Genomic DNA, 27,951 nt, shown 5'->3' on the forward strand with positions numbered 1-27,951 from the left:
AATTTTGTAAGTTATTACTAATGTTAGATAATAGGCTAATGTTTTGTCTGTAAAGTTGAGAAATATATGAGCAAGCATTAGATGATATATAGTCTAGCGTTTGTAGAAGGGTAATTTCACAAAAGCTATATTCGCACAACTTTTAAAAATAGGAACAAAATTTAAATGATTGACCTAAAAACTGGACATTATATAGACTTTTTTTTGTGCGGAGTGCCCTTCAAACGCACTGGTCTTTAATTTTACCCCTCAAATTGGTGGTCTTTAATTTTTGTCCCTTTCGCCTAATACCATGAGATTTGAGGTTCGAATCCTAGCTCAGTAAAAAAAAAAAAAATCGCAAGGTAGAGTTTTTTAGCAAAGTTAGGCCTTAAGGTAGAGTTTTGCCTTTAGGTATAAGGCAGAGTTTTGGCATGCGAGTTTGCTTCAAAACTCTACCTGATCAGGCAGAGTTTGAGAAGGTAGCAAAATTCTGCCCGAGGCATAGTTTTGCAGGAAAATATATGTCTTGCGAATCCAAACTCTAACTTGCGATTTTTTTTAAAAAAAAATTGATTAAGCGGAGGTTCGAACCCGAAACCAACGGGTTCTAACGAAGGGAAAAATTAAAATCACCAATTTAATAAGCAAAAGTTAAAGACCACCCCAAAATAAGGACATTCCTGCAAATTGCCCTTATATAGATATATCAGCCGGATCAACTTGAGATCAACCTAACTGCGTGTTTCATATGGAGAGCTTCATTTGAACGATACATTGTGGGTTGTTTTTTATTTACATCTGATGTTTACACTCATTCAACGAGCCCATCGCATGTTTTTCTAATATTATTATCCCTACATAATAACTAATTAATATACATGTTCATCTTAATTAATCACTTTATAATAATATAACTAATTTGGTATAAAAATTTCGAGTGTGTGTATGTTTTAATCTATTTATTATCTCTAATTAACAAAAGTAACTAGTACATTCTATGTTATGGGAAACAGAAATCATTCTCAAAGTTACAAGTGTGATAGTCATCATTGAATTAGATCTTTGGAGAAATGACCACTAAAATAATGAACATCTAAGAAAATATGAAGCTAGCAAAAGCGACCTTTTATAAGTGATGACTCATAGACCCTACTTCCGGCCAAAAAATTGACTAAGAGGATGAGCTTAATCAAATGAAAAAATAGTCCGGATATATTTAAAAAAATGTGTGTACATATGGAATAACAAGCTCTAGTGGTAGATTCAAAAGAAGAATGAAAGCTGACATGATGTAGCATTCGTAAAAGCCAACATTCAACTAATAAGTGGGACGATGCCATGATTGTCTTCAAGTTCATATGTTCTACATCATGGAGTATTTAATTTGTATTAAGCAATTACACAGACATTCTTCTGCTATACTATATATTACTACTTCAGAGACAAGCAATGCTATTACGGACCAAATGATTTGAAGCTCATGCCTCCAAGACATCCTTGAACCACAATACACATGCTTTCAAATGGTCGACCCAATCACGGATTAATTTGCAGATTTAATAGAATTCAGTGTTTCAGAGTAAAAATCTATGGGGCCCGAAAACAACTATAGAAAGAGTTAGTTGTATATTTCAGAATCGATTTTCTACACAGAACTCACAACCTCTAAATTCAGAATATTCTATTACTTTCAGGGGTTATCCGATGAACACATACAACTAACTAAATTGGACTAAAATGCCAATTCAGGATGATCAAGATGATTCTTTTAAAATATCATGTTTATGAGGTGGATGTAAGGTTTTAAGTACGCGCGCGCACACACGCTATATATAAATGATGTATGTCAACCATGTATGCTACTTCTTAATTACCAGATACTTCTGTTTACCCCGGATTCGGATAATCAATTAAATTTGTAAGTGGGTATAGGATATGTGCTTGGATCTTGATTTATGTAGATGGAGAAAATGTATATGTGATTGTTCTTCGATAAAGCAATCGAGGATGGCGACTTGCCAAGAATGTAAACGTGTATAAGCAGTGTGAAACACTTTGATGGAAGAAACACAATATAAACCGAAACAAACAATCTTGGCCGGATCAGATATTGAGAGAGAGATTGAATATATGAGCTCTTCTATTATAAATGTTCTTGGAAAGTAAAAGATGTCAACCCTTACAAAGGAGGGGGATGTGCTCTATTTATAGTGTGACCTCCATGGGTTTCATATGATGTGAACTAATAAAATAATAGCAACAAGGACAGCTCTGCACGGATTTGGTGGGATTAGACTGACGGCGCCGTCTGACACACGCATGGTGGGTAGTTGACCAGGACAGGACGTTACTGGCGCGTGATCCGCGTGCAACGGCCACACGGACCAACGGCTACTCGGACCAACGGCCACACGGACCAACGGCTATACGGACCAACGGCCACGAATGCTCGGGTCACCGGGCTTGGTCGTTCCAATGACGAAGAAGGCAGATCAGTCGGTCCCCTCGCTCCACCGGTTTGCCTTGCATCCGGTTTTTACCGTATACAACTTCGATGATGATTTATGACGACCCTGAGTTAAAACTTAGAAATTGATCCTTTAATTGCTTTCTAAGTTTAACTCAGGGTCATAGTAAGAAGAAACATACATGATTGACATACAAGATCTTTAATATTTCGGACTAAACGTAATAGTTGTAATTCTAGCTATTAATTGCTAATCGTAATTGTGACTAAAGCAGCTAGTTGAAACAGCTTGCAATTCAGCAGTAAGTAAAAAAGAAAAACGAACCTAATGAAGATAGGCCTAAGGGCCGACCAAAAGAAAGAGACGTGTCCACAATAGAAGATTTAATCCTGAGTATAATGATTGATTAGCAATAATGCATGTTTATTAAGTGCATATTTATATTCTATTGTGATATCATGAAAAAGCAGAACAAAAAGATCATGAAAACTGACAGAAAGAGGATGAACTTATAAATTAAGAAAAGATGAGCACGCTTCTAAGAGAAACCATATTTGATCATATAATTTATTTTGCTTAGCTCTGAAAAAATGATCGATCGACTTCTTTTCTAATAGTTGACTTGGATATTTGTTAAGACCGGCTATCTAAAAAGTTTAAACTACTGGAAATGTGTTATTAATCCCACACTATCATGTTCTACTGTTCAAACAACCGAACCGTACTAGAAGTGGATTTGAAAACTACACAGCAATTTCTGATCCATCTAAGCTACCTGGCTAAGCCATGCACTCTTAAATAAATTCTCTCTTTTTAATGTAATTTGGCCCGACTTGGGTGCGGCAGGATGATAATGAGTATATCAATCAATAAAAATAGAAAAGGAACAAAAGGTTAGATAAGTTAAATATCTATGAAAATTAAAATATACACATAACAACATAGAGGAATACATGGCAGGAATTCGCTACAGTATAATGACTCATGTTGTGACAAACACAAAAGACATGCTAATTCCTTTTTTACTATATATTTCTTCCCATGACGATTAAGAATTTACAAATGACAAATTCATTTCGAATCTTAATTAATTAACATCCTATTGCTCATGGAGTTCCAAATTAGTATAGGAAAATAATGGATCGGAGAGAAGTATCGTGACGTGTGGAATCACATATTACATTAATCCGGTGTGACTTTATTTATTTTTAACTCTGCAACATGCTTTATATATATCTGTATGCATGTCTGATTATTTTTCTTAAGTCAAGCAGGATGAAATTAATATTCCGTCGATGGCTCGAATACGTGATGTATCTCGACTAACACCATGTTTGAAGTCTAACTTGTCTCTTTTAAAATCTTAAATTGTTGGAGATATATTTAAGTACTTTACATATTTATATTAGGTTTGCTGTACTATCTCCTATTGGATATTGACAGATGAATTAGCAGCCAGTGCCATTTACATAATTATCTGACCTTAAATTTGTTACTTCAATATTAGGTCATTCTATTGATCCATCAATTATTTGAGTTCCTTTACAACATCCATCCAAAATGTAAAACTTAAGTCTAAGGCTTTATATAGCAATGAAAATAGACTAGTGATAAAACGCATAGTATGAAATTCTTGACCGTTTAGTCTGATCACATTCATGTTTGAAATTCTTGACCGTTTAGTCACCATAAATTGAAACTTTCTAGTTGTAGTAATTGAACATTGAAATGACCCCATTGATACGTGGTACAGCTAAACTCAACAAAATGGATTTGCAAAGATGTACGTGGAAATCAACTTGTGATTTAGAAGTCATCGTCAAATTTGGCAAGTTTCAGCCTTTTTCCATTTGAGATCAGTATATAGCAGCAGACATGCAAGTAATTTTAACAATTTTAACATGTCCTCCAAAAGAACAACAGGGTTGTCAATGTCAATGACTTTTTTCAATAGTTCTCCTTCATTGCAAGATTGTGATCATTTCTAGTTCTTCGATCCTTTCTTGCTTAATTAACATGTACACTTTACAGATTTTATTGAAGGTGATACAAATTAAATCTAATTAAAACAAACTTCATGGAGAAACAAAAGAAATAACACTACTATAATCATGAAAGTTAGTATTACTTAGCCGAAGAAAAACGGAGCCATAGAATCTATAGCTAATCGGTAAATAGTATAATAGCTATTGCCATGCGCTTGACATAGTTATCTCTCATTCTTTCTCTGCTATTATGTAATTAAAGTGTGTAACCATCTTATTTTTCAAAACTTTAAGTTATTTAAAAATAATAATAATGACGTAATTATATTTTCAACATACTTGAATATTACATCTAAGTTATACGACTATAAACTAATATTTGACTATTAATTAACATGGATTGTGGCTACATCAATCTATGTCACTACAAGAAAAATTATATTTGGCAACAAATTTTTTTTTGTTGCCATAGATTGATTATTGTTGCAAAAAGTAATTTTGGCAAAAAAAAATAATATTTCGTTGCACGAACCTTTTCCAATGACTGTTATTGCAACAACATGCAACAACTTTTTTTTTTTTGTCAAAAGTACTTTTTGCAACAATAATCAATGCTATGGCAACAAAATTAAATTATTTGGCAACAAAAAAATCATTTGCCAACAATAAAACTAAGTTGTTGCCAAATATAAAAAAAATTGTTATTATTTTTGTACTTTCTTGTAGTGTGTCATTTGACATATAATGGTCGTCATAATGATGCAAGACGCTATGTGAAATTGTTCTGAATATAACTAGAATTTGTAACGTGAGGAATTTGACAGATATGGTCATCGTTGTCAACAGTAGATCTAGCAGCCATTTTAAGATATTAAAATTGTATGCATGTTACGTCTCTCCTCTTTATGGAAATCCAGTTACTACTTCTCTCGATTTATTGTTTATGAAAGGATTAAGATATATTGCGAGATATGAGTAATAATTTCGTCACTCTTACGCAGATTTTTTTTTTTTTTTTTTACTTTGAGAATTTGTTTTTGGACTTTGGTGCGGGATTTATTGTGTGTCTTAATTTAAAATTTAAAGATTTGTTATTTACTAAGTCCAAATCAAAATCGTACTAACTCGAAATAGTCCTGTTACAAGTTACGTACAGTTCTGAAATGTCGAAGATATTTGACTGGTCCCACAGCTATAAGCCTATAATTAATGAAAATATACTGCTTCTAATTTAAGTTCTATCAACCTAGGGGATCCAGTTTTAAAACTTCCTCGTAAAAAATTAGGTTGAAGTAGAGAGAATATAATTGATCAGGTTAATTAAACAATGTCTTCGAACTAACACATGAACAGTTGAAAATAAAAGGAAAAAAATTAAACTTTCCAAGGCCGCCTCCAATGTATCCAGTCTGACATATGAAGCCTTTGAACATTTTTAATTACTAAAATATTGTATTCAAAACTCTAAAGCTGTTTAATTACTAGAATATTTGTTTAGGTCAATTCTGGAACTTTCAGAAGTTTTATACGGTGCAGGGTGCACATATGAGGACTCTCATATCCCACCTTCATATTCTAGAGTCCGGAACCAAAATGGCTCTAAAAAAATTACTTTGAACCAAAATACCCAACAAAAGAAAAAGTTACCAAAGTACTTTTAGCGCAGTATTTTACTGCGCTATAGCACTTCACGAAGACAGAGCCGTTAAGTGCTATAGCGCAGTATTTTACTGCGTTATAGAAAAAAAAATTGGTACTTCTATAACGCAGTAAAATACTACGTTATAGCAGTACCAAAAAAAATAAAAAATCTATAACGCAGTAAAATACTGCGTTATATAAACAGTACAAAAAAATAAATTGGCCAACTTTATTTTTTGCAACACTTAGTGTTATTTTCCATACTTTGACCAATAATTAGTCGTGTGTCAAGACTCCGAAACGTCAATATTTTTATATAGAACCTGATATTTTTTTCTGCGTACAATAATGTAGGCCCAATACATCAAGGATATGTAGACGTTCGGATCGTCATTTTAGGGGTTGAAAAGGTGCCCAAAGTAAGTTTTGTTTGAAAAAACTTAGTGTTTTTTTCGTACTTTGACCAATGATTAGTCGTGTGTCAAGACTCCGAAACGTCAATATTTTATATAGAACCTGATATTTTTTTCTGCGTACAATAATGTAGGCCCAATACATCAAGCATACGTGGACGTTCGGATCGTCATTTTAGGGGTTGAAAAGGTGCCCGAAGTAAGTTTTGTTTGATAAAACTTAGTGTTTGACTGTAAGGTTATTTTAGTCAACTTTATATGTGTCACGACCCAACCCCGTGGGCCGTGACTAGTGCCCGAGCTGGACACCCATACACACTTACTTACCAAATCAGCGTATCAACGACTTATCCACTTCCAACATATACTAATTATTATAGATATTAAGGGCAGATGTTATCTTAAGCTATCATATATATCAAACACATCATACGGGAGCCGCCAAGACTGTCGTAGAACATATCGTCCCAAGCATATGCATGAGTATATATACATACAAGCCGTTAAGGCTGTCATAGCAAATAGGACCGCTTAGACGCAAATCACAGACATAACCGAACAATAACGACCCATGACCCACATATATGTCTACAGGCCTCTAACAAACATAACAGAACCATATGACGGGACAGGGCCCCGCCGTACCCCTAAGTAGTCATATATGCATGAATATGTACAACAGAAAAGATCTGTACCAAAAGTATGAGTTCCGGAACGAAGGAGCACTTCAACACAGCAGGATGGATGGCCTACGCTGACGGACCGCTCACGTGCGCTTCTGTACCTGCGAGCATGAATCGCAGCCCCCGAAGAAGAGGGGGTCAGTACGGAATATGTACTGAGTATGTAAGACATGAAATACAACTGGAGAGATCATAACTGAGATAGAGATTCTAGGAGTCAAGTATCATAGCAAAGAAACTACTGTACATGTGCAGTACGAATCAGAATCAAACATTCTCATATCACATACCGTACCCGGCCCATTATGGGACTCGGTGACTGAAATCATGTCATTATGTCATCATGAATACATGTATACATATACCGTACCCGACCCTTTAGTGAGGGACTCGGTGAATAGAGTCATGCGTATCAATATCATATATCATGTATCATGTCATATATATATACCGTATCCGGCCCTCTAGCGAGGGACTCGGTAAGTGAAGTCATATCATCATATCAGTATGCCATCACGTCATCATGCATATACATATATACATACCGTACCCGGCCCTCTAGTGAGGGACTCGGTGAATCAAATCGTCATATGCCCTCCTGGCCGCCGTAACATATCATCATCTCATCATGTCATCATATACATATACCGTACCCGACTCTCTAATGAGGGACTCGGTGAACAATGCAGTGAAGTGCGCACGATAACATACCCGGCTCGGGACTCGGTGAATAGACATATTGAGGCGTGCACGAGCAGAGTAGTGAGAACTATATGCATATAAATCAAGACTCGATAGATAAGTATACTTACCGATACCAGAAGACTCAGAACAAGTTTCGGGTCAATCCGACTTAGTATAAGAAAGTTATGAGCGTTTGAAGTACAGAACTTTCTACAAGCGTTTCAGAAGCTATTTTTGGAAATTCAAAGCAACAATCATATCAAGTACCTTTCGGACATCGTTATGGATCAAATCAAATATAGCTTTTGGAATCATATGTACATATCAAAATGTATCAAAGACTTAACGGAATAATCAGACGTGCTAGCATTTGCAGATCAAAACTTTGGTCATATCAATTATCTTTCGAATGTCATTTGGAAACATATCAAACAAACTTCGGACATTATGGATACGCATCAAAACCATATGAGACAGCTTATGGAAGTCAAGAACGTTAGCCATCCTAGTGGCTCTAAGAGTAGGAATCTCTTTGAAGTCATACATATACATCATCTACTTGTTTCATAAGGATCATGCCAAAAGAAAGAAAGATAAGCCTTACATACCTTGCCCGCTTTCTATGCTAATCCGAACTTAAGTCTTTCGCTTCGCAAGATCTACAACAATATTCATATATACCGAACATTATCCATAAACACTTAGAGTCCAATTCTAAACCAACACTTAATCTACAGAAATTTCGGCAGCATTTCCCCTGTAAATGCAACATCCCCGAGAATTCAACTCGGCTAAACATACAACAACAAATCCGAGAATTTAACTCGGCCAACTTAGCAACGACAATGCCAACAGTTATTCCAACAATATCGACAATCAATTCAAAACACATTCCAACATTAACAACTTCTTTCTACAAACTTCGACGGCGTTCCATTTATGTTATATTCGTAATTGCTTACATATTCAAGTTCTAATCCGCAACCATTCAAACAATTTTCAAGAATGCTTCAAACAATTCGTACAATATTCACTATAATCCAACCCATATGCTATGCCACCCGAAATCTTCCAAATGGAATAAGAACAATAACAACACATTTTCTTTCTTCAATTTCATGAACTTCACCAACAATTCACACACTAACAACATTATTTTCCATAAGTGCAAGAACACTATATTCAATTCACATTAACTTCTAAAATAATTTTTCAACAATTACAACTTAGACTAGAATTATTAAACTTCCATTTCTCATCATAGATTCCATTACAACAACAACCAAAATACTAGATAAAATTAGCTCATCATCCCTACACAATACAATACAACATATACACATACACACGGCCACACGCACTACACATACACGACCACCACACAACTTTCATATTTTCACAAATTTCATTCATTTCTACATACTACAACATACACAACCATCCATAACATACACAAAGAAGATTAATTCTTACCTTTTTCCTCTAACTTCTCACTTGACTAGAATTTTGATCTTGCAACAAAGAGAGGTTTTCTTGCTCCAACAATTATACCACGTTACAGAGGACCTTCAAATTAGTAGGAATGCTAGAAGAAATAATTTTTTTTTATCAAGATTTTTGGTCTTCAATTTTTTGGCTCACTTGGCCGAATGGGGGTGGTCTTTTTTTTTTTCTCCAAGTTTCTTGATTATTCTTGTGTTGAAGATGACTTTGTCATCTTTTGTAGCATATATTGAACTCCCACATGGGCCTTGGCCCATTAACTTGGCCGGCCACCTTGGCCATTTTTCTCAAGCCCAATTTTTTTTTTTTTTTTTTTTTGTAATTCATGAAAAATTATTCTCCAAATTCCAAATTTGCCCTTAGCCTTCCTCCATATCTCTATGAGTCATCTTGCGAATTTCCCTTTTTACCCCTAGCCTCTCTTAGTATTTCCACATCCATAACTCTCATAAACAACTTGTGTGCTAGACAAGATTAAAAATATAGTCTTGCTCTTAACTCGTCGCAATTTTCTTGAATCATCCGAATATGTAAAATACGGGATATAACAATATGTCGAGAAAATTAGTCAGCTTTATTTTCAAAAATTGAAACCGCAAAAGTGAAATTGACATTCACAGCTACTTTACCCCGGAATTTTTACGTTGAAATTTATTGCGTATCATCATCTTATAAGTAAATAAAACTAAAAATTTCACGCCAATTTGGGGGAAAATTGAAATTGAATGGGATAAAAGGTGTTTTTTTAAAAATCGGCTCGGCCAAACCGCCTTATGGCCGTTTGTCCGCGTAGATCTCGAAAAAATACGCAAGTTCAAAAAAAAAAAAGCGTAAAACGGGCGTCCGAACGCAAAGTTATGACCATCTAAAGTTTGACGACTTTACAACTAATTTTTCTCCCTATATTTTTTAGAATTATATTTATATTCAAAATAAAGTTTTGTCTTCATTAAAAAATAACACGCTTAAATCAAAATCTTAAAAAATAAAACACCCTAAAGTTAAACAAAACTTACTTCGGGTACCTTTTCAACCCCTAAAATGACTATCCGAACGTCTACGTATTCTTGATGTATTGAGCCTACATTATTGTACGCAGAAAAAATATCAGGTTCTATATAAAATATTGACGTTTCAGAGTCTTGACACACGACTAATCATTGGTCAAAGTATGGAAAAAACACTAAGTTTTTTCAAACAAAACTTACTTCGGACACCTTTTCAACCCCTAAAATGACGATCTGAACCTCTACGTATCCTTGATGTATTGGGCCTACATTATTGTACGCAGAAAAAAATATCAGGTTCTATATAAAATATTGACGTTTCGGAATCTTGACACACGACTAATCATTGGTCAAAGTATGGAAAAAACACTAAATTTTTTCAAACAAAACTTACTTCGCGCACCTTTTCAACCCCTAAAATGACGATCCGAACGTCTACATATCCTTGATGTATTGGGCCTACATTATTGTACGTAGAAAAAAATATCAAGTTCTATATAAAATATTGACGTTTCGGAGTCTTGACACACGACTAATCATTGATCAAAGTATGGAAAAAACACTAAGTTTTTTCAAACAAAACTTACTTCGGGCACCTTTTCAACCCCTAAAATGACATATCTTTGATGTATTTGGCCTACATTATTATACGCAGAAAAAAATATCAGGTTCTATATAAAATATTGACGTTTCGGAGTCTTGACACACGACTAATCATTGGTCAAAGTATGGAAAAAACACTAAGTTTTTTCAAACAAAACTTACTTCGGGCACCTTTTCAACCCCTAAAATGACGATTCGAACGTTTACGTATCCTTGATGTATTGAGCCTACATTATTGTACGCAGAAAAAATATCAGGTTCTATATAAAATATTGACGTTTCGGAATCTTGACACATGACTAATTATTGGTCAAAGTATGAAAAATAACACTAAGTGTTGCAAAAAATAAAGTTGGCCAATTTTTTTTTTTGTACTGTTTATATAACGCAGTATTTTACTGTGTTATAGAAAAAAAAAATTGGTACTTCTATAACGCAGTAAAATACTGCGTTATAGAAGTACCAAAAAAAAAAAATCTATAACGCAGTAAAATGCTGCGCTATAGCACTTAACGGCTCCGTCTCCGTGAAGTACTATAGCGCAGTAAAATACTGCGCTAAAGGTACTTTGATAATTTTTTTTTTTATTGGAGTATTTTGGTTCAAAGTGATTTTTTTGGGGGCATTTTGGTTCCGGACTCCATATTCTAGAACAAGTCAAGTCTCGACAATGGTATTAGTGGAGATAAGTTTAGTGGAGATAAGTCTTGATTACAAATAAGGTTATTCAGAATTGTAATTCTAATTTATTGTAAAGTAGAAATATAATCAAGATAGATAATCAAACCTTCAATATGGGGTATATATATAATTCCATGATTTTAGTATGAATTTTATTCTGATTTTAGCTAATATCCGTAATCAAACATGAAATAAATTTATTTTCATATTTTATATTTTGATAACGCCTTAATCCTTATAATCAAATGGCCCTTACTGGACATGTTTAGTTTGTTTTAATTCCCATCATTTTTTTCCCTCTCTCTCTCTTTGTTTTTTCGCTAAGCATCTAAAACTTATTAATCTGACCAATTTGGATCAAATTAGGACGGTAAAATTCTCTCTACAAAAATTTTCTTAGTTGTACAGCTCAAATTTGACACATTTAATTAAGGATGAAAATTAAGATTCAGGTATGGATTTTTTTTTATAGGAAGCACTTTCCCTGAATGGGCTCAACGCAATACGAATTCGAAAAAGTCAAGCTTCAATACAGGTGCCGGATATCGAATGGGACAAAAAAAACAAAAAAAATTAAGATTCACTTATTCAGCCCTTTCGTTCGCGATCACTTTATTCCTTTCCCTTCCTTCCTTTTTTGGTTCATAAAAGAATTTTAAAAAGGCTATGACCACTTAAGAATATTAATCCAGATTGATCTTTTCGTATGTGCTGGCATCCATAAAGCTACATTTTTTAAATAATTAAGACCATGGCATTCTGTTAAATCTCTTCAATTTTATGTAACTTTTTTTTTTATTTCTTTTTTTCTTTTTGAGAATCATCTTTGATTCATGCGTTAGTACTGTGCTATCTTTTGGACGAATGGTAGGTATTTTAGTCTCCTTTTTTCATTTTTCTTTTTCTTTTGCGTATCTTGGTTAATTCGCAATCTTCAATTGTTGATCTTCAGTCATAAAAGGTGAACTATGTCTTATTAATTGTATAATTATAAAGCATGGGGCCAAACTAACTTAAAAACCTCTTTGCTGGGTTCCAGTAAGAGTAAGCATACTTAACCCACATACTTGCAGTCCATTGAGAATTTTTTTTTTTCTTCAAATTTTACATACTTATTCCGTCCAGAAAAGAATTATATTATACTATTCGAGGAATTAAATATTTTCCTTTAAATACGATTATTTTCAATTATTCTTTTAACGTTTATCCACAAATATTGTTACTAATAGTATTCTCATGTAATTTGTAAATATATATATACATATTGTATTTCGGAAAAACTAAAAGTCAATCTTTTTTATTGACGTCAACGATTAAGTGTGCTACTATAACAATCAGTATCTTCTTTAATTGTGACGACTGACGAGTAAAGTCATACGACCTAAAAACTGAAATGGGCACTAAACATCAAAATGAAACATGAGTAAAAGGCCCTCATAGAGCCCGTTTGGATTAACTAGAAAAAAATAACTTTTAAGCGTAAGTGCTTAAAGTACTTTTTAAGTGCTGAAAGTTATTTTATAAATAAGTAGTTACGTGTTTAGATAAAAGTGCTGAAGTTGAAAATAAATTATTTATGTGTGTGATACACAAGTACAGTTAAGCACTTTTTTCTGTCAAAACGACTAAAATACCCTTAAACACTATAAAAAAACTTATTATTACTCGTAGATCAAATTAAAATTAATTTATATTTTAATTTAGTTCCAATATAAATTGATAAACATGAATGGTGCAGGCGCCCCAGTCAAAAATATGAAGTTGAATGTGGAATCCGAAAGTGGTGTTTTGTTGCTTTACAGAAGTCCTATGCTGAATCCTATCAAATTATTGAGATCATTGAACGACGTTACTTTTGCTTGGTGTAAACTTATCATTAGAGAATTAGTTAGATGGTAACTGTCAATCTGTATACAACTACAATCACTGGAAAGGGGAGCTGCTCGCTTTCCACATGTACTTAGATCTGACTATTTTGATGGGTGAAGCCAGTGAAATCGCAGAGATGGAGGAAAGAAGTGAGGAGAAGAAACAAGAAAAGATGATAGTTTAGGGTTTTTAGCCGTGAGAGTAATATTGAAATTAAAACAAAATATAAGAGATATAAGAGTAATTTTGTTGGTTAAATCAAAATGGCTTTTAAGTTAAAAAGAAAAAGGTTGGGTTTCCCAAGTTCTTGTTTTTGACTTATTTTAAGCATTTTTCTATTTTGTCAAACGCCCAAATAAATTAAAAATGGCTTATAAGCTGATTTGACCAACGTATAAGCCAATCCAAACGGCCTCATAAGCAAGAAATATATGCTAGCATCTAAATATTTATTAGATCTAATTTTTAAACGAACAATATAAGAAGATTTTCATCAAATCGCCCAAGTCAACTACATATAAGGTAACTATCCACAAATTAGGAAAGTTTGCAACTTATAATAGATAATAAGTAGTAAGTATTGGTATCAAATTATCTATACTATGCAATTTTTATATTTACTTTATTGACAAGTAATCCAAACATTTTTAGTAATTAAGAGCCCGTCTGGATTGGCTTATAAGTTGCTTATAAGCTGTTTTCAGCTTTTTTGAGTGTTTGGTTGGTCAGCTTAAAGTCATTTTGTGCTTAAAATAAGCTCAAAAAAATAATTGGGTCCATTTGACTTAACTTATCTAAAGCAGCTTATAAGCTGAAAACAGCTTATAAACCAAAAAAAATAAGTTAGACTATCCAAATTATTATTTTTAGCCCATCCAAACAGGCTCTAAGTAGTATTGTTTCTTTTTTCTTTTTTACATAATATCCTTTCTTGTAAAGAACGTAAATAAAAGAGCAAAAGTGCACCAACACCAGCTGTGCAGAAAGCTGTATATTCTGTTACCTATTTATACTTTCCTTTTTATTTTTTATTTTTTGATTTTTTTATCCTGTATCTGGTGTTCGGTATCCGTATTGGAACCTGACTCACCAGAAGTCCCACATTGAGTGGCAAAGCATTCCCTAGCTAACGTGACTCCGCACCCAGAATGATCCGAATGCGAGACCTCCGATTAAAAATAAATAAGTACTTATTATTCCTCCACAATCCTTGTTGGTCAAATTTTCCTTTGCACTCGTCTCTCTTTTCCCCCTTAATAATAATGAAGAATAAGAAATTAAATTAGTATAACATTAAAAACAAAGAAATAAACAGAAGTATAATTATTACGATAATGATGATGAGCGTGACATCAACAACTTATGTGATGAAGGATGAATTAAACAAAATCTTGAAAAGAGGTATCAAATGACGTAATTACCCCCTAATTAATAGCACAGAAAGCGGACATAAATCAAAAATAAATATGGTCAACTCTTAATTAGGCTATTTGGGTTCCCCCCGGCACTATATAAGTAGCAATGGCCTCCCCACTATCTTCCATTCCACCATTCTCTTTTCTTTGTATTCCAACAACTCATTCATTCACCTAACACTTTCTCACAACATCCCTTCAATGGCAACCAAAGTCTACATTGTGTAAGTATTCTTTCTCTACATGTTTTGTAAGTTCTTGATTTTGTGCATGTTATTCTGATCTTCATATTGAGTTTTGACTTCTCTTTTTTTGAATTTCAATGTGACATGAATTGTGGGTGTGATTTGGTTTTGGTTAATTTCATTTGGGATAATATGTTTTTTTTTTTTTTTTTTTAATTCTTGTTTTGCTTCAATTATTTTTATCATGTATGTGTGCTGGTAAACACTCTGTCTTTATGTTCTACTCTTATTAAATTTATTTATAGGAATATTCTTTTCTTTATGGTAATGATCTAAGGGTCGATAAGATTTGCTTTACTGGATATAAGTATCAGGATTTTGTTTTTTATCAACTCAATTGAATGCATTTGTTGAAGAGATTGTGTGTGAAGACTGAAGACTATTATTTATTTCCACTGTTTGTTTTCTTGATCTAGTGTAATATGAGATTTGTAGTTTACTGGAAGAGTCTTGTGAAAATGATATAGCCAATTAATTATTGCAGGAGTTGGTTAGGTACTCTTTGTAGTCTTTTTATAAAATGACATTCTTGAAATTGAAAATACTATCCTCTTATCCACTTTTTACAAGTGTTCGTTGTCTTGATCTGAGATAGGAAAATGTTTGCTTACTAAAAGGTTCTTATGAAAATGATTTAGCAACTAATTTACAGTAGTTGGTTAGGTGCTGTTTTACTAGTCTTTTTAAGATGACGTTCTTGAAATTGAAAAATATTACTCCCTCCGTCCCTAAAAGATTGTCTTCCTTTCCTTTTTAGTCCGTCCCAAAAAGATTGACACCTTTCTATAGTAATATTTAAGGCTTATTTTGGACCACACATTACAAAAGTCTTCCTTTATTTCTTAAATTCTGTGCCAAGTCAAACTAAGACAATCTTTTTGGGACGGAGGGAGTAACTTAAAGCTGCAGGATGGAGTTGGTGATATTATCTTTGGTGAATGATTTTGCTGATTAGTTTCAACTACTATCATATAAATTTATGGTCTGAACTCCATTGTTTTCAATATTGCCATTAGTAATAAGGTACTCCTACAAATTCCCCAAATTAAACATGTCAAGAACTCCCTCATAGGATGATATGTGATCATTGAGTGCTAATATCTGGTTTATGCCATTTTTTGTGCCTGATGTCCTCATCCTGAGTGTATTAGGTGTTATTGCTTGCAACTATTCCAATATGATCTGTGTTTCTTATTCAATTTAAAGTCAACATTCTTGTGTCTCGTATGTGAAGCAAAAAAATTGTCTCTTAAAGTTGGGATGGTTTGTATAATTCATTTGATTTTCAATTTTGGGGATTTTATAGCTAATGGTGAAAATATATAAATTTATGCAGTTACTACTCCATGTATGGACATGTCGAGAAGCTAGCACAAGAGATAAAGAAAGGAGCCGCATCAGTTGAAGGCGTAGAAGCCAAACTATGGCAGGTCTGTTTACATTTCATTTTAAAGATGTTATTTATGTGAGTGTGAGTTAGAGAATCTTTTATCCCTGGGAGTTGAAGTAAGTATGTGATTTTGACTTTGCAAACCTAATGTCTCCTAAAGTCATTACATTAATCATTGACAGTTGAAATCTCTAGAGTCCTAGTCCTTACGTTAAAATCCCGCTGACAAATCATTGTCTTGACATTTGATGCAGTGATTCCTACTACATGTTTGAAATTACACAGGGTCTATGCAATTAGACTTAGAAAACCATTTAATGATAATCCACGTAGTTGAACTTTTCCTTGACTTCCTGAATGTTATGATTGATTCCATGTTCTGAACAGTGCCCCTTTAGAGGGCTTCGGAGCTGAAAGGCGAAAAACTAATGAGTGTGTATTGCTTATGTGTTCATTTTCAGGTACCAGAAACTCTTTCAGAAGAGATTCTTGGAAAGATGGGTGGACCAGCGAAAGGCGATGCACCAATTATCACACCCAATGACCTTACTGAAGCTGACGGTTTTGTGTTTGGGTTTCCAACAAGATTTGGGATGATGGCTGCTCAGTTCAAGGCATTTCTTGATGCCACTGGTGGTCTCTGGAGAACTCAGTCGCTTGCAGGCAAGCCAGCTGGCCTTTTCTTCAGCACTGGCTCTCAAGGAGGTGGCCAAGAGACTACCGCGTTAGTCCTTTCTCTTCAAAGACGTTCACATTTAGAGCTAGAATTGTGTTTTGAAAATTTATCCTAAACTCGGTAATTCAACAGGTTGACAGCAATTACACAGCTTGTTCACCACGGAATGATCTTTGTTCCAATCGGTTACACATTTGGAGCTGGCATGTTCGAGATGGAGAAGATTAAAGGTGGAAGTCCCTATGGTGCTGGAACTTTTGCTGGAGATGGCTCTAGACAGCCAACAGAGCTTGAACTGGAGCAAGCCTTCCACCAGGGAAAATACATTGCCACCATCACAAAGAAGCTCAAAGGCTCTGCCTAATTGTTTCACTACAAGTCTACAATTGTAGTATTGCATTCTACTGTTCATTTTTTCCCAATGGCTGCTACACCTTGTTTTAAATTTAAGTTGCATTTCTACTGAACTAAACAATAAGTGATTTCCTATTGTATCAGAATATTTATAGGGTAATTTGTCGGTGTCTGTCACAGTTTACAGAGGTTGGTTTACATGTTTTATGAATCATACTTAATATTTTTCCCCTTTCATAGCCAATGTTTACAGTCAAACAACACCCCGACCCCCAAAACCCGGGCAAAAATGGCAGGAACTTAGTGAAAAATAGGAACAAAAAGAAAAATGGCGGAGCGGATTAAAAAAATTCTTGGGAGGTAATGCTATTTTATGTGTTGGATGTCCAAAGGTCATTTGAACTCTTAAGAAGAGTTTAGTGGTCCAATCCCTATAAGGTGGCCCAAACTTCAGAATCGTGTTATGAAACATATGTTGCTACCTTGTTTGCTTAAGAAGCAACAGTTAGCATTATATATTGAATAAAAACAACACAGCCATTTTCCAAAGATAAACAGAGCAATAAATCAGCTTAAAATTGAGTGCCAGTCCAGAGAATATATCCAAAGGTAAAAGTGGTCCTTGTGATCTCTGCTAAAAGTAGTAAAATCCCAAGTCAGATGCTTGCAATTTCTATCTCCTCATTCACTTTTTTATCCTCTATCTTGTTCATTTCCTTGTCTCTGTTGGATATATTGTTTTCAGGATGACTTGTAGTGCATATATATGAATTCCACAAAACAATCACCTCAATAATTGGACTTGGCAACTTGCAGGCTTTTAATGTTAAGCTATTCTTCTTGTAAGTTATTCTATCTATTGCATGCTCGAAATGAATAAAAAGTATGTTTGGTGTCCCCTTTTCTAGAAGATTAAGATGGGTTGGGTCACACACTTTAATGGGAAGTTTATGTCACATCAGATAAGAAGTTAGTAATTCTAGTGCGACTGACACCTGTCAACAATGAGATAATTCACACACTTTAAAGCGGCAAATGTACGTAATGAAAACTTCATTTTCGTTTCTACGATAATTTTTATGGAAGCCTTTCATTTGTTTCTTTTCAGTGAAATGATTTTTAGTACTAATGAGTTTTAGCTTATATATTTGGTAGCACAAAGTTATTATCAACTGGAGCAAGTCTGAAACTGCTAAATCAGCTTAGGTTCTAGGCAAAGATTTACCAGTAGCAATTTTTATCCCAGTCACCATTTAACATTCATTCAAAGTATTCTAGCATTGGGTAGGCCTCATATAATAACTGTCCTAGTTCTATCATATTTTTGTTTCATTTCTTCTGGAACAATCAACACACTTTTTTGATTATTTATCTACTCCCAGAAATTCAATGCATAATGTCAGCAGGATTCTCCTTTTGCTATACGTCAACTAGCTTTTTTAGAGTTTAAAAGGGCCAATGTAACTACTAGTTGACTGACTTTCTAGGCTTCTGCAAATGAACAAAGGCTAGGCTTTGTTGAGCATCAGAAGAAGTAACTAATGGTATTTGATTTGGGCTAAATTGCTGGCCTGCTAATGAGCTACAAATACTTTTTGCTTCCAATAAAATTGAAAGAGCCTAGCCCCAAGGAGGTGCAAAGTTATTGGTCTTATTCATTGCAATGAAGAGTGAAATCATAACACGACTGGACTAGACTCAATTGAAAAAGGATAGACAAAAATATACTAATCGAAAAAAGAAGTAAACTTGTGAATTAAGTTAAACTCAATTAAGTGAATCTAGTCCTCTTCAAGATTCAACCATATAATTCCCAAATATATGAATCATTATAAAGCTCCATTTTCAAGTTAATATATATACAGGAAATAAATTTGCAAGTTAATATTTTCCTCTCATCAAAGGCGGATCTGGGATTTGAATGTAGCGGGTGCTACAATTTTCTTCAATGTACATCTTGTTAGGAACGTATATTTGGGTTGGATCCATCTCTTTTTAGTTTATTCGGGTGTCAACTTAATAGGCTTTTTTTTATTTGCAAATATGAAATTACATCTCAAAAATCAAAAAACGAACATAATTAGCATCTTAAACAAGGAATCACACCCATTAACAACAAAAGTAAAATCAACATTTTCACTAAGGGACTTGTATCTCATGTATATTAAAAAATGAATTTGCACAAGTAAAATAACATCTTCAATAAGGGAATTACACCAATCAAAATAAGAAAAATAATAGAAAAACTCTTCAATAGGTAAATACACCCCATAAGTAAATGTAGAATTAGTCAATTAGATGAACTACAAGTTCTCAAAAATAAATAAAAAATTTCATGTTTTTTCTAAGCAGTGCTTACGAAATTTCCATCATAATTTAACTAGTAAAGTAATTTAAATTGAATTTAACAATTATAGAATAGCATAAATTTTTATAATACACTCCCTCCGTCCATTTTTATTTGTCCATTATACTAAAAATATATGTCCACTTTTAATTGTAAGTTACATAGTTTGAAAAATCAAGACATAATTTACCATTTTATACCTATTTTACCCTTATTATTAAGTACTCGAATTCATTTCTCTCTCTCTCTCTCTCTTTTTTTTTTTTGCTTATTAAGAATGTCCCAAGTCAAATATAGACAAGTAAACATGGACGAAGGGAGTAATAAACAAAAGAAATTATATAAAAAAAATTGAATTTTGATCTCAATCCAAAATTCCCATTGAGACCCAAGTTTTTTCGATTTAAATACTCACAGATTTGAGATTAGGAGAATTGTTTAATTTCAGGGATTTTGAAGTTTTTATTTGTGTGTTCTCGCTAGAGATCACAGATAAAATAATAGAAAAAGAAAAGGCAATATAAATAATAAAAAGATAAATAGAAAATTGGGAGAGCCGAAAAGGGAATTACTGGAACAAAGCAAGTAAAAAAGCAGAAAGAAAAACGGGAGTCGAAAAATGTTCAAAATAGATTCAAACTTGTGTCTACTAGCTGTGACACTTTTGTCTAATTTAAGACTGGGCGTGGCAGGATCAAATATTTAACCTAATTTAAGCAAATTACAATGTACGTATATAAAAAAAATTATTAATCTATGGGGTGCATGACACTCCCACCCCTGCCTCTCATTAGTGGCGGAGCCCGAAATTTGAACAAGAGGATTAAACGACTAAACTATGTCCTAAAGCAATTTTTGAACTACATTTGCCAATATAATATAAACTTCCCTTATGTCAATGAATTCAAAAGTTTATATGTGTACAACAACAAAAATATTTTTGCCCTATTTGTACAGTAAGATTTTTACTCGTCAGCTTGGTTTTAACATGTTGGAACAGTTCAAAGCTATATATGTAGGGCAGAATTGTTCGGATTGATGACCATTCCAAATCTCAGTGCGAAAGTACTTGAAAGATTCAAAGTTGAAGAAAGCAAATGGACTTTTTAGTAGGAAGAACTTATGCTTGAAGTCGAAGAGAGTCTAAGAACTTGCAATGATTAGCCAAAACAAGAAAAAATGCTACAATCTTGCCTACTAAAGTGAGACTACTCAAAGATCTATATACACTTTATTAACATCAAATGATGCTTTGTTTTCTTTTTTCCCCTGTATAGTATTCTTTCTTTTCTGTTTTTCAAATTATTCTTCTAAGTTACAGGAGTAATATCTTTGAGATAATAGGGGATCTCAGTTGTGGTATAATCCACGAGCCCAGTCATGTTCTTATGTTCTATTCACAAGCCCATCTTACCTCCACCAAAAAGAGTTGAGCTAAGTTAGTTTTAAAATATTTTAACATGGTCTGACATTGTCCGAAGTAAATTCACATGATGTGATATGCAACTTCTTTTTCTTTTCAGCTATCAATGTAGGACATTATTAGCAATCCAACTATCTCCTTGGAACTCAATCTGTTCCACATGCCCATTACTAATATTCATGGTCAAATCTGGGCATTCATTGTATGCCACCCACATCATCTGAGTGTCTATAACCTATGTTGCTCGGACTCTTCACTTTCGGTGTCACACCCGTGTCGACACGACATGGGTGTGGTTGTGGGTGTGGGATCCGTACCCGATTTGGTCAACCAATTTTGGGTACTTTGACCAAAATCAAGGGAGAAATTCCAGACAGATTCAATAATTTATGTAATTAAAACAAAAATTATGGTGAAATTGAAGAAAATGGAATAATTTGTATATAGAAATTTCTATCACTCCTTTTCTCATCATCTCCTTCCGAGATTCCCCTCTTGATCAATATTTTCTCCTCAGGTTTCCACACAATATCTCATAATTTAGGTTTTATAACTCTATTTTTAGAATTTTGAATTACTTTTTGCTGAATCCCTGCACTCATATCCGTAGCTAGATCTGTACCCACGAATCTTAAAATTTAGATCATGACGAATCCGTACCCGTATCATTCACTCGCACCCGAGTCCAAACTTCTTTTGTGTATGTGTCTCCAAGCTACGGGTCTATGTGCCACCCACATCATTCGAATGTTTAGGGTCGCCAAAGTTCACAAGCTTTTTTTCGTGCATGACAGGTAAAGGCAGTAAACCGGCACGTCGATCGAAAAAGGTAATAAGTTGGGGCCCACACTCGTATTGTCGAACCATTAGTCTATATGATACCAGTTGTTGAGCTAAATTACCCTAAAGATACGCTTAATATGGTGTGACATCATTCGGTTTGGTCCAAGCCCATATAATTTTCCCCAAAATGCCTCCCACTATTAAGAATATCTCTTCTATAACTTCTTGTTCTTTATTTTCAGCTACCACCGTGGGATAATTCGAACTCTGATTTTTAATGTTTTTAAAATAAAATTGATATAGTTAGAAACTAGATTAAAAATATTATTAGTGACAACTTTTAGAATTAAAAGTATTTAAAATATTAAAACGTTATGTTCAATCACGGTGGAAGTCATAAATAAACCCATATCTCCGAGAAAGTATAAGATTTAAGTTCGTCGATGGATAAGTGAAGAACAAAGGTACAGATCCTGGTGCTCTAAGGTTTGGTGTAATAGCCATCAACCGATCAATTCAATTGTCATAAAAAGACCATAAAGTTGATTGCTAGAGATACTAATAATCAACTAAAGGTTTTTTTTTCTTTGTGATGAGTCGCTTGTCATAGGGATTCTTCAAGTTTAAGCTTCTCAATTACAGATACGCATGCATAAATAGGGTTAAAATACTATAATTAGTTGAAGCCCTTTGACTCTTATAAAATGTTTAATTCCTCAGTTTCCTGAAGTCTTCACTTATTTAACTCGATTACAATTATTCTTTAGTCATCTACTTCCATTAGTAAATTCGGTTGGTAAATCATTGATTTTTTATCTTTCTTTTTTTATGGGTCTTTGGCCTATAATTTGATTTGCCAAAGTCACTCTCTAACAAGTAACATCAGTCTTCACATAAAAGACATGCAAATAGAAAGAAGTATCAAAAGGTGGAGCAAGAGAAATATAACAATTAGATTGAAAATATGGGTGCAACTGATATTAAGGACGAACCTTATTTTTTCGTAATAGGTCCAGACACATTTATCACTTCGACAACAACACTAGAAAACAAGGAATAAGCAATGAACAATGTTCTGTAGTTAAAAAGCAAAAAGATCATGCTAATCCCATTTAGTGACAAATTATAAGAAAATTCAATTAGCTAGAAGCTATTTACCTATGGATTAGATGGGGATTATCGACAATTCTAGCTAATTCCATATTTTCTAGTAGATACATAGCATGCATATATGCTTAATGTTGGCGGAGTTTGTGGGGGAGGTGGGGGGTGGTGCTGAGTTTTTCCCTCATCGATTGTGGAATAGGTGGATTTGACTTTTCTATGTGATTTTGAACAATTCTCATCTTGAATATTATTTCAAATGACTAATGATGTTTGTCTCCGAAAACTATCATCGCAACTGTATTTTTTATACCACCAACCTTTGGTTATAATCTACGTACTCGTCCTATTGAGAATAGATAAAGTGAAAGACGTAAAGGTTGGGATAGACCAACTAAATTTCAACATGTTAAATACTTCACTTCGTATGGAATATGTCTAAATTCTATACTATGATAGCCCTGCACGTTCAAATAGAAAATCTTTCAGTAGGACCAACTAAATCGTTACAGATCAATAGCCAAAGGATGGATCAGTACACAATTTCATCAAGTACATCTTTCTTAATTATTGACGGAGAGGTAAAAGAAGAAAGAGATACTGCGATGCTTGGGGTTTAATCCCTCCGGCACAACTATGAGCGAAAGAGAACTCATCAAGTGAGCTAAACCTAATTTAAAGCATATCGAGACAAGACTTTAAAGCTAAACCTAATCTAGCTAAAAGAAAAGGATAGCATTAATGCACCACACAATTATAGTAAAACATAGATTAAATTAATAAAACTTTCCATATTTTAGGGTAGTTCAAGTAGGGTTTTTTAGTTGGTGTAGGCCAGAGTTTTGGGCGATGGCCGCCAAGACAATTTGATTCGCATAAAAATGGTTTAAAATGGTTATAAATAGTGCTTATGGCCGACCCGACCCACTAGCCAAGAATTCTCAGAAATTAAACCTAAAAGTATCATCAGTGGGACTCCCTTCTGACTTCCACTACACACATTCCTAATTTCTAAACAAATTATAAGCTATGCATTTTCTTTAAAATCCCAAGACATTTCTGTATTTCTCATCATTTTTATTTTTCTTAATGTTTTTAAAATCGTAGTGTTCAAATCAGCTTGTAGTATTTTTGCCTTCATTTAATTTTGAACCTGATACTTCATGATTCTCTTCCCACTTTGACCCTTAAGCTAGTTAAATCTATTTATCTTAATTAGCATATAAAGAAGAATAAAAAACAACAAAAAGGAAAAAGAGAGAAGTCATGATAACTCATAACCTGCTTAATATAAATATAGAAACAGGAACAAAAAGTTCCTTATGATGTGCTAAATTCAGCTCAACCAACACCAACAACAACGTACACAAAACATAAACACAAATGTTAAATAAACTAATCTAAAAACTCATCAGCTAAATTTAGCACCTGTTCCTGTTCCTAATCCCAAATTATTAGTAATTAATGTTATTACAGCTCTACATTAATTATCCAATCCTCTATAATCATGTACTTAGCCTACTTAATACATCATTCTGCCTGTAGATGGACCAGTATTGGCTGTCTTCTTTTGGATGGTACTCACTTTCCCTTTTTCCCTTTTCTCTTGCTGTTTTTTCTTCTCTTTTTTTCCTTCTCTTTACCAAATTAGCTAAAAATAACCTCTCCAGCTTCTGCTAATTGATTATATGTCTCTATCTGAATGTACCCGAGAAATTTGGAGTCCAAAAATCTGTAGTAGTTTCAGTTGCTACAGGGAAAGTACTCGATATTGGTACAAGGCACAACCCTCGGCTCCTCATATCTTGTTTTGATCCTTCTTGATCCGTAACCTTATCAACAGTCTGCAAATAATAAATATATTTAGAGCTTAATTTTTATATACCTACAATAAAAAATTAATTTCACAGTATCAAGTCACCTAAAAATAACTATGAACTTGACACTACTGACCTGAAAAATAAGGTAAATTACTTGTTATACTAAATTAAACTTTTCCCATAGTATAAAAGTTTTTTGTAAGGTCACTATATATAAGTTTCCTTGTATTAAGTATCATTAATTTCATCGCTCATTAAGTTTTTTTTTTTTTTTTTTAAAAAAAAGATAGTGCGCTTCATTTAATAATTAAGTAGGAGTTTGTAGATCTTTTACCTGTTGGTGTTGAGGGGTTGATCCATTTTTCAAATAAGGAGTACTAAGAACCTGAAATCAAATAAAACAAACATGTAAGTTACGTTTGAATTTCTTGATTAATTCATTAAAGAAACTTGTGTTAATTTGAGTAATGAAGGTAATTAACGTACATTGACTTGATCATGGAGAAACTTGATGTACTCAATAGCTTCATGTAGAACTGAAGCAGTATCAGTCTGAAACATCAAAGGAATTAAAATTTAGAAGAATTAATAAAAATGATGATAGAGTTAAACTGCAAGTGCGCTGCGAAAAAATCCAAATATTTACCTTTCCGAAAGGTGAGACCAATTGCTGGAGAGCTGTAATCCGGTCCCCCAATTTCTCTTTTCTGACCTGATGATAACAAAAAGCTGAAAATTCTCATCCATTTCTTTGGACAAAGCAATCATTTTACTTACCAAAAGAAAAAGCTTAAAAGCTTCCTCCTTTAGTCTAAAGTTGGAATAGATAAAAGATATGTCCTTTACCTTAAAAGTTGGCAATGGTGATGGTGTCTCTATTCTTGCCTTCTTCAATGTTGGTTCATTGGTGCCACTTTTCTTAGCCTGTGATGAGCTCGACCTCGACTCTCTTAATTCTTCAACATTAGACTGAAGTATTTGTTCAACAAATAATTAAACATTTAATCCCAAAGATATAAAACCCTAGCAACAACATGTCCAACTATCATGTATCAAGTTCTATGTACTGATTGTGAACTAAATTACATAATTAGTCTAATATAACATGTTGTTATAACAGTTTAGCTACTATTATTATCAGGTTACCAATTAATATTGTTTATCATAGAAATTTACCTGATTGAGTGTAAACATGTTTTAGACCATCAGTGCATAGAACTTAAACTTCAAGTAAATATGGACTATCACAAGTTAAACTATATTAATGGTGCAAAAAAATATTTACCTTGGCAGTAACGTTAGGACCACTGGTTTTTCCGTTAAATGTTGGTGACTGCAGCAATTGTTGATGCATCGAAGGCAAAAGATTTCCACGCATATTGTTTAAGCATGTGGCTGATGATGTATTGTAGAGAGATGGAGGATTAGAGTAGGGAAAATTATTCGAAGGTGTTTGTTTCGGTAAAGCTGATGAAGGCCTCAACAAGGAAGGAAATTTAGGCAAAGAAGGTGAAAAGTCATTCAAATCCGGCCTATAGTTTAAGGATGATGATGGGAAATTCATTGGCTGCTGGTTATTATTAATAAAGAAATATTGTTGTAATTGTGGTTGTTGTTGAGGATGAGAAGGAGGAGGAGGATCATTATCAAATAAAGTTTGAAGTACTGAAGGATAACTAGAAAATGAAGAGCTCATTGGAAAAGTTGAAGAAATCACAGTGGATTGATCAATGTTAGTTGAGCTAGTGATTGGATGATTCATGCCTAAAGTGAAATCTTGTTTAAATGAGTTGCTTGAACAATCAACCCCAGTTTCTTGCTGGTAATTCAGGCTTGAATTATTAAGGTCTTCTTGTAGTATTGAAGGATAGCTATCAGCCCTCTCATTTCCATGGCTGCATAATTTCAAGAAAAGGAAAAAAAAGTTAGAAACTTTTATCAATAGAAACAACAAAATTGACTTCTTTTAGGTTTTACAGAGAAACAGTTTTTTCCATAGAAACGAAAGAATAACACGTATGAGAGAAAGTATCTCCTTTATTCCCTTTTTTTTCTCAATCTCACAAATTGCACCTTCAGTTGTAAACAAATTGGGGTCGGCTGTATAAATTCTTCCTAATTCACTCCGTTTAGGCTCATCTCAGACAAATATTATACAAAATAAGACTACTAGGAGCGCAAAATGAAAAACTGCTTACATCAAGGTATGATTCCAATCAGGAGTTGGAGATGAAGTTGATGAAGAAAGGCCAATACCCAACATGTGTAGAGTGGAGTCATGTTTGGGTAATTCTTGAAGAACAACAGATTCATCGGAATTACCAGATTCGTCATTAGACCTACATGAGGATTTCATATTCAACAAGTCATTTGACCATGCAAAGTTGGAGTTTCCTATTGGAACTGAAGATGCACATAGTGATGAACCAATTATACTTCTACTTGAATTCCACCAGTTTCCTCCACAAACACCAGCTTGAAATTCATCAGCCATATCCACTTTAATTTGTTTTGTCCAGTAGTAAAACTATAGTTCTTGTTCTTGTTTCAACTTGAAAAGCTTGAGTAGTATAGTACTTGTTTTTCTGGTATGACATGAAACTGAATTTATGAACTGAGAGTTGTATTTATATACACATATATATAGGTATATAAACAGTATATAGGGGGTGGGGTGGAGTTGAGGGGTGGGTGGGAAGAGAAACTACAGGAATCAGGTTGACATTGTAAAAAAGAGAAGATGATTAGACAAAGAAAAGGAGAGAGGGGCATATTAAAATATGACAACAAAAGATAAAGGAATTTTGGATCGAATTGTCTTACTATTATTTTATTTTGCTACTTTACATATTACTAGCTCCTACTTTTAATATTT

The 27,951-nt window shown here is 33.7% G+C and overlaps 2 protein-coding genes across 2 annotated transcripts; one reads left to right on the top strand and one right to left on the bottom strand.

The window, feature by feature from the left end:
* The first annotated feature begins 15,000 nt into the window (after positions 1-15,000).
* Positions 15,001-17,836, top strand: LOC132623118 (NAD(P)H dehydrogenase (quinone) FQR1-like). Its single transcript, XM_060337826.1, has 4 exons — positions 15,001-15,158; positions 16,516-16,609; positions 17,031-17,293; positions 17,378-17,836. The coding sequence occupies exons 1-4, from the start codon at positions 15,136-15,138 to the stop codon at positions 17,607-17,609; spliced, it is 612 nt and encodes a 203-aa protein (XP_060193809.1). The 5' UTR covers positions 15,001-15,135; the 3' UTR covers positions 17,610-17,836.
* Positions 17,837-24,526: 6,690 nt separating this feature from the next.
* LOC132622966 (transcription factor bHLH112) lies at positions 24,527-27,818 on the bottom strand. The gene is made up of 7 exons (XM_060337659.1): positions 27,275-27,818; positions 26,362-26,971; positions 25,923-26,045; positions 25,723-25,788; positions 25,563-25,628; positions 25,411-25,461; positions 24,527-25,100 (listed from the first exon to the last, which is right to left on the bottom strand). The coding sequence occupies exons 1-7, from the start codon at positions 27,568-27,570 to the stop codon at positions 24,951-24,953; spliced, it is 1,362 nt and encodes a 453-aa protein (XP_060193642.1). The 5' UTR covers positions 27,571-27,818; the 3' UTR covers positions 24,527-24,950.
* Positions 27,819-27,951: the final 133 nt, after the last annotated feature.

The sequence above is a fragment of the Lycium barbarum genome, chromosome 12, assembly GCF_019175385.1.
Source record: "Lycium barbarum isolate Lr01 chromosome 12, ASM1917538v2, whole genome shotgun sequence".
NCBI classification, from domain to species: Eukaryota; Viridiplantae; Streptophyta; class Magnoliopsida; order Solanales; family Solanaceae; genus Lycium; species Lycium barbarum.

Bases quoted from the DNA above. Each gene is read 5' to 3' on its own strand.
- LOC132623118 (XM_060337826.1), top strand. From the start codon at position 15,136: ATGGCAACCAAAGTCTACATTGT. The intron at 15,159-16,515 runs GTAAGTATTCTT...AAATTTATGCAG, and splicing joins GCAACCAAAGTCTACATTGT to TTACTACTCCATGTATGGAC. The intron at 17,294-17,377 runs GTTAGTCCTTTC...GTAATTCAACAG, and splicing joins GGTGGCCAAGAGACTACCGC to GTTGACAGCAATTACACAGC.
- LOC132622966 (XM_060337659.1), bottom strand. From the start codon at position 27,570: ATGGCTGATGAATTTCAAGCTGGTGTTTGTGGAGGAAACTGGTGGAAT. The intron at 25,789-25,922 runs GTAAAGGACATA...TGTTATCATCAG, and splicing joins CACCATTGCCAACTTTTAAG to GTCAGAAAAGAGAAATTGGG. The intron at 25,101-25,410 runs GTAAAAGATCTA...TATTATTTGCAG, and splicing joins CAACCCCTCAACACCAACAG to ACTGTTGATAAGGTTACGGA.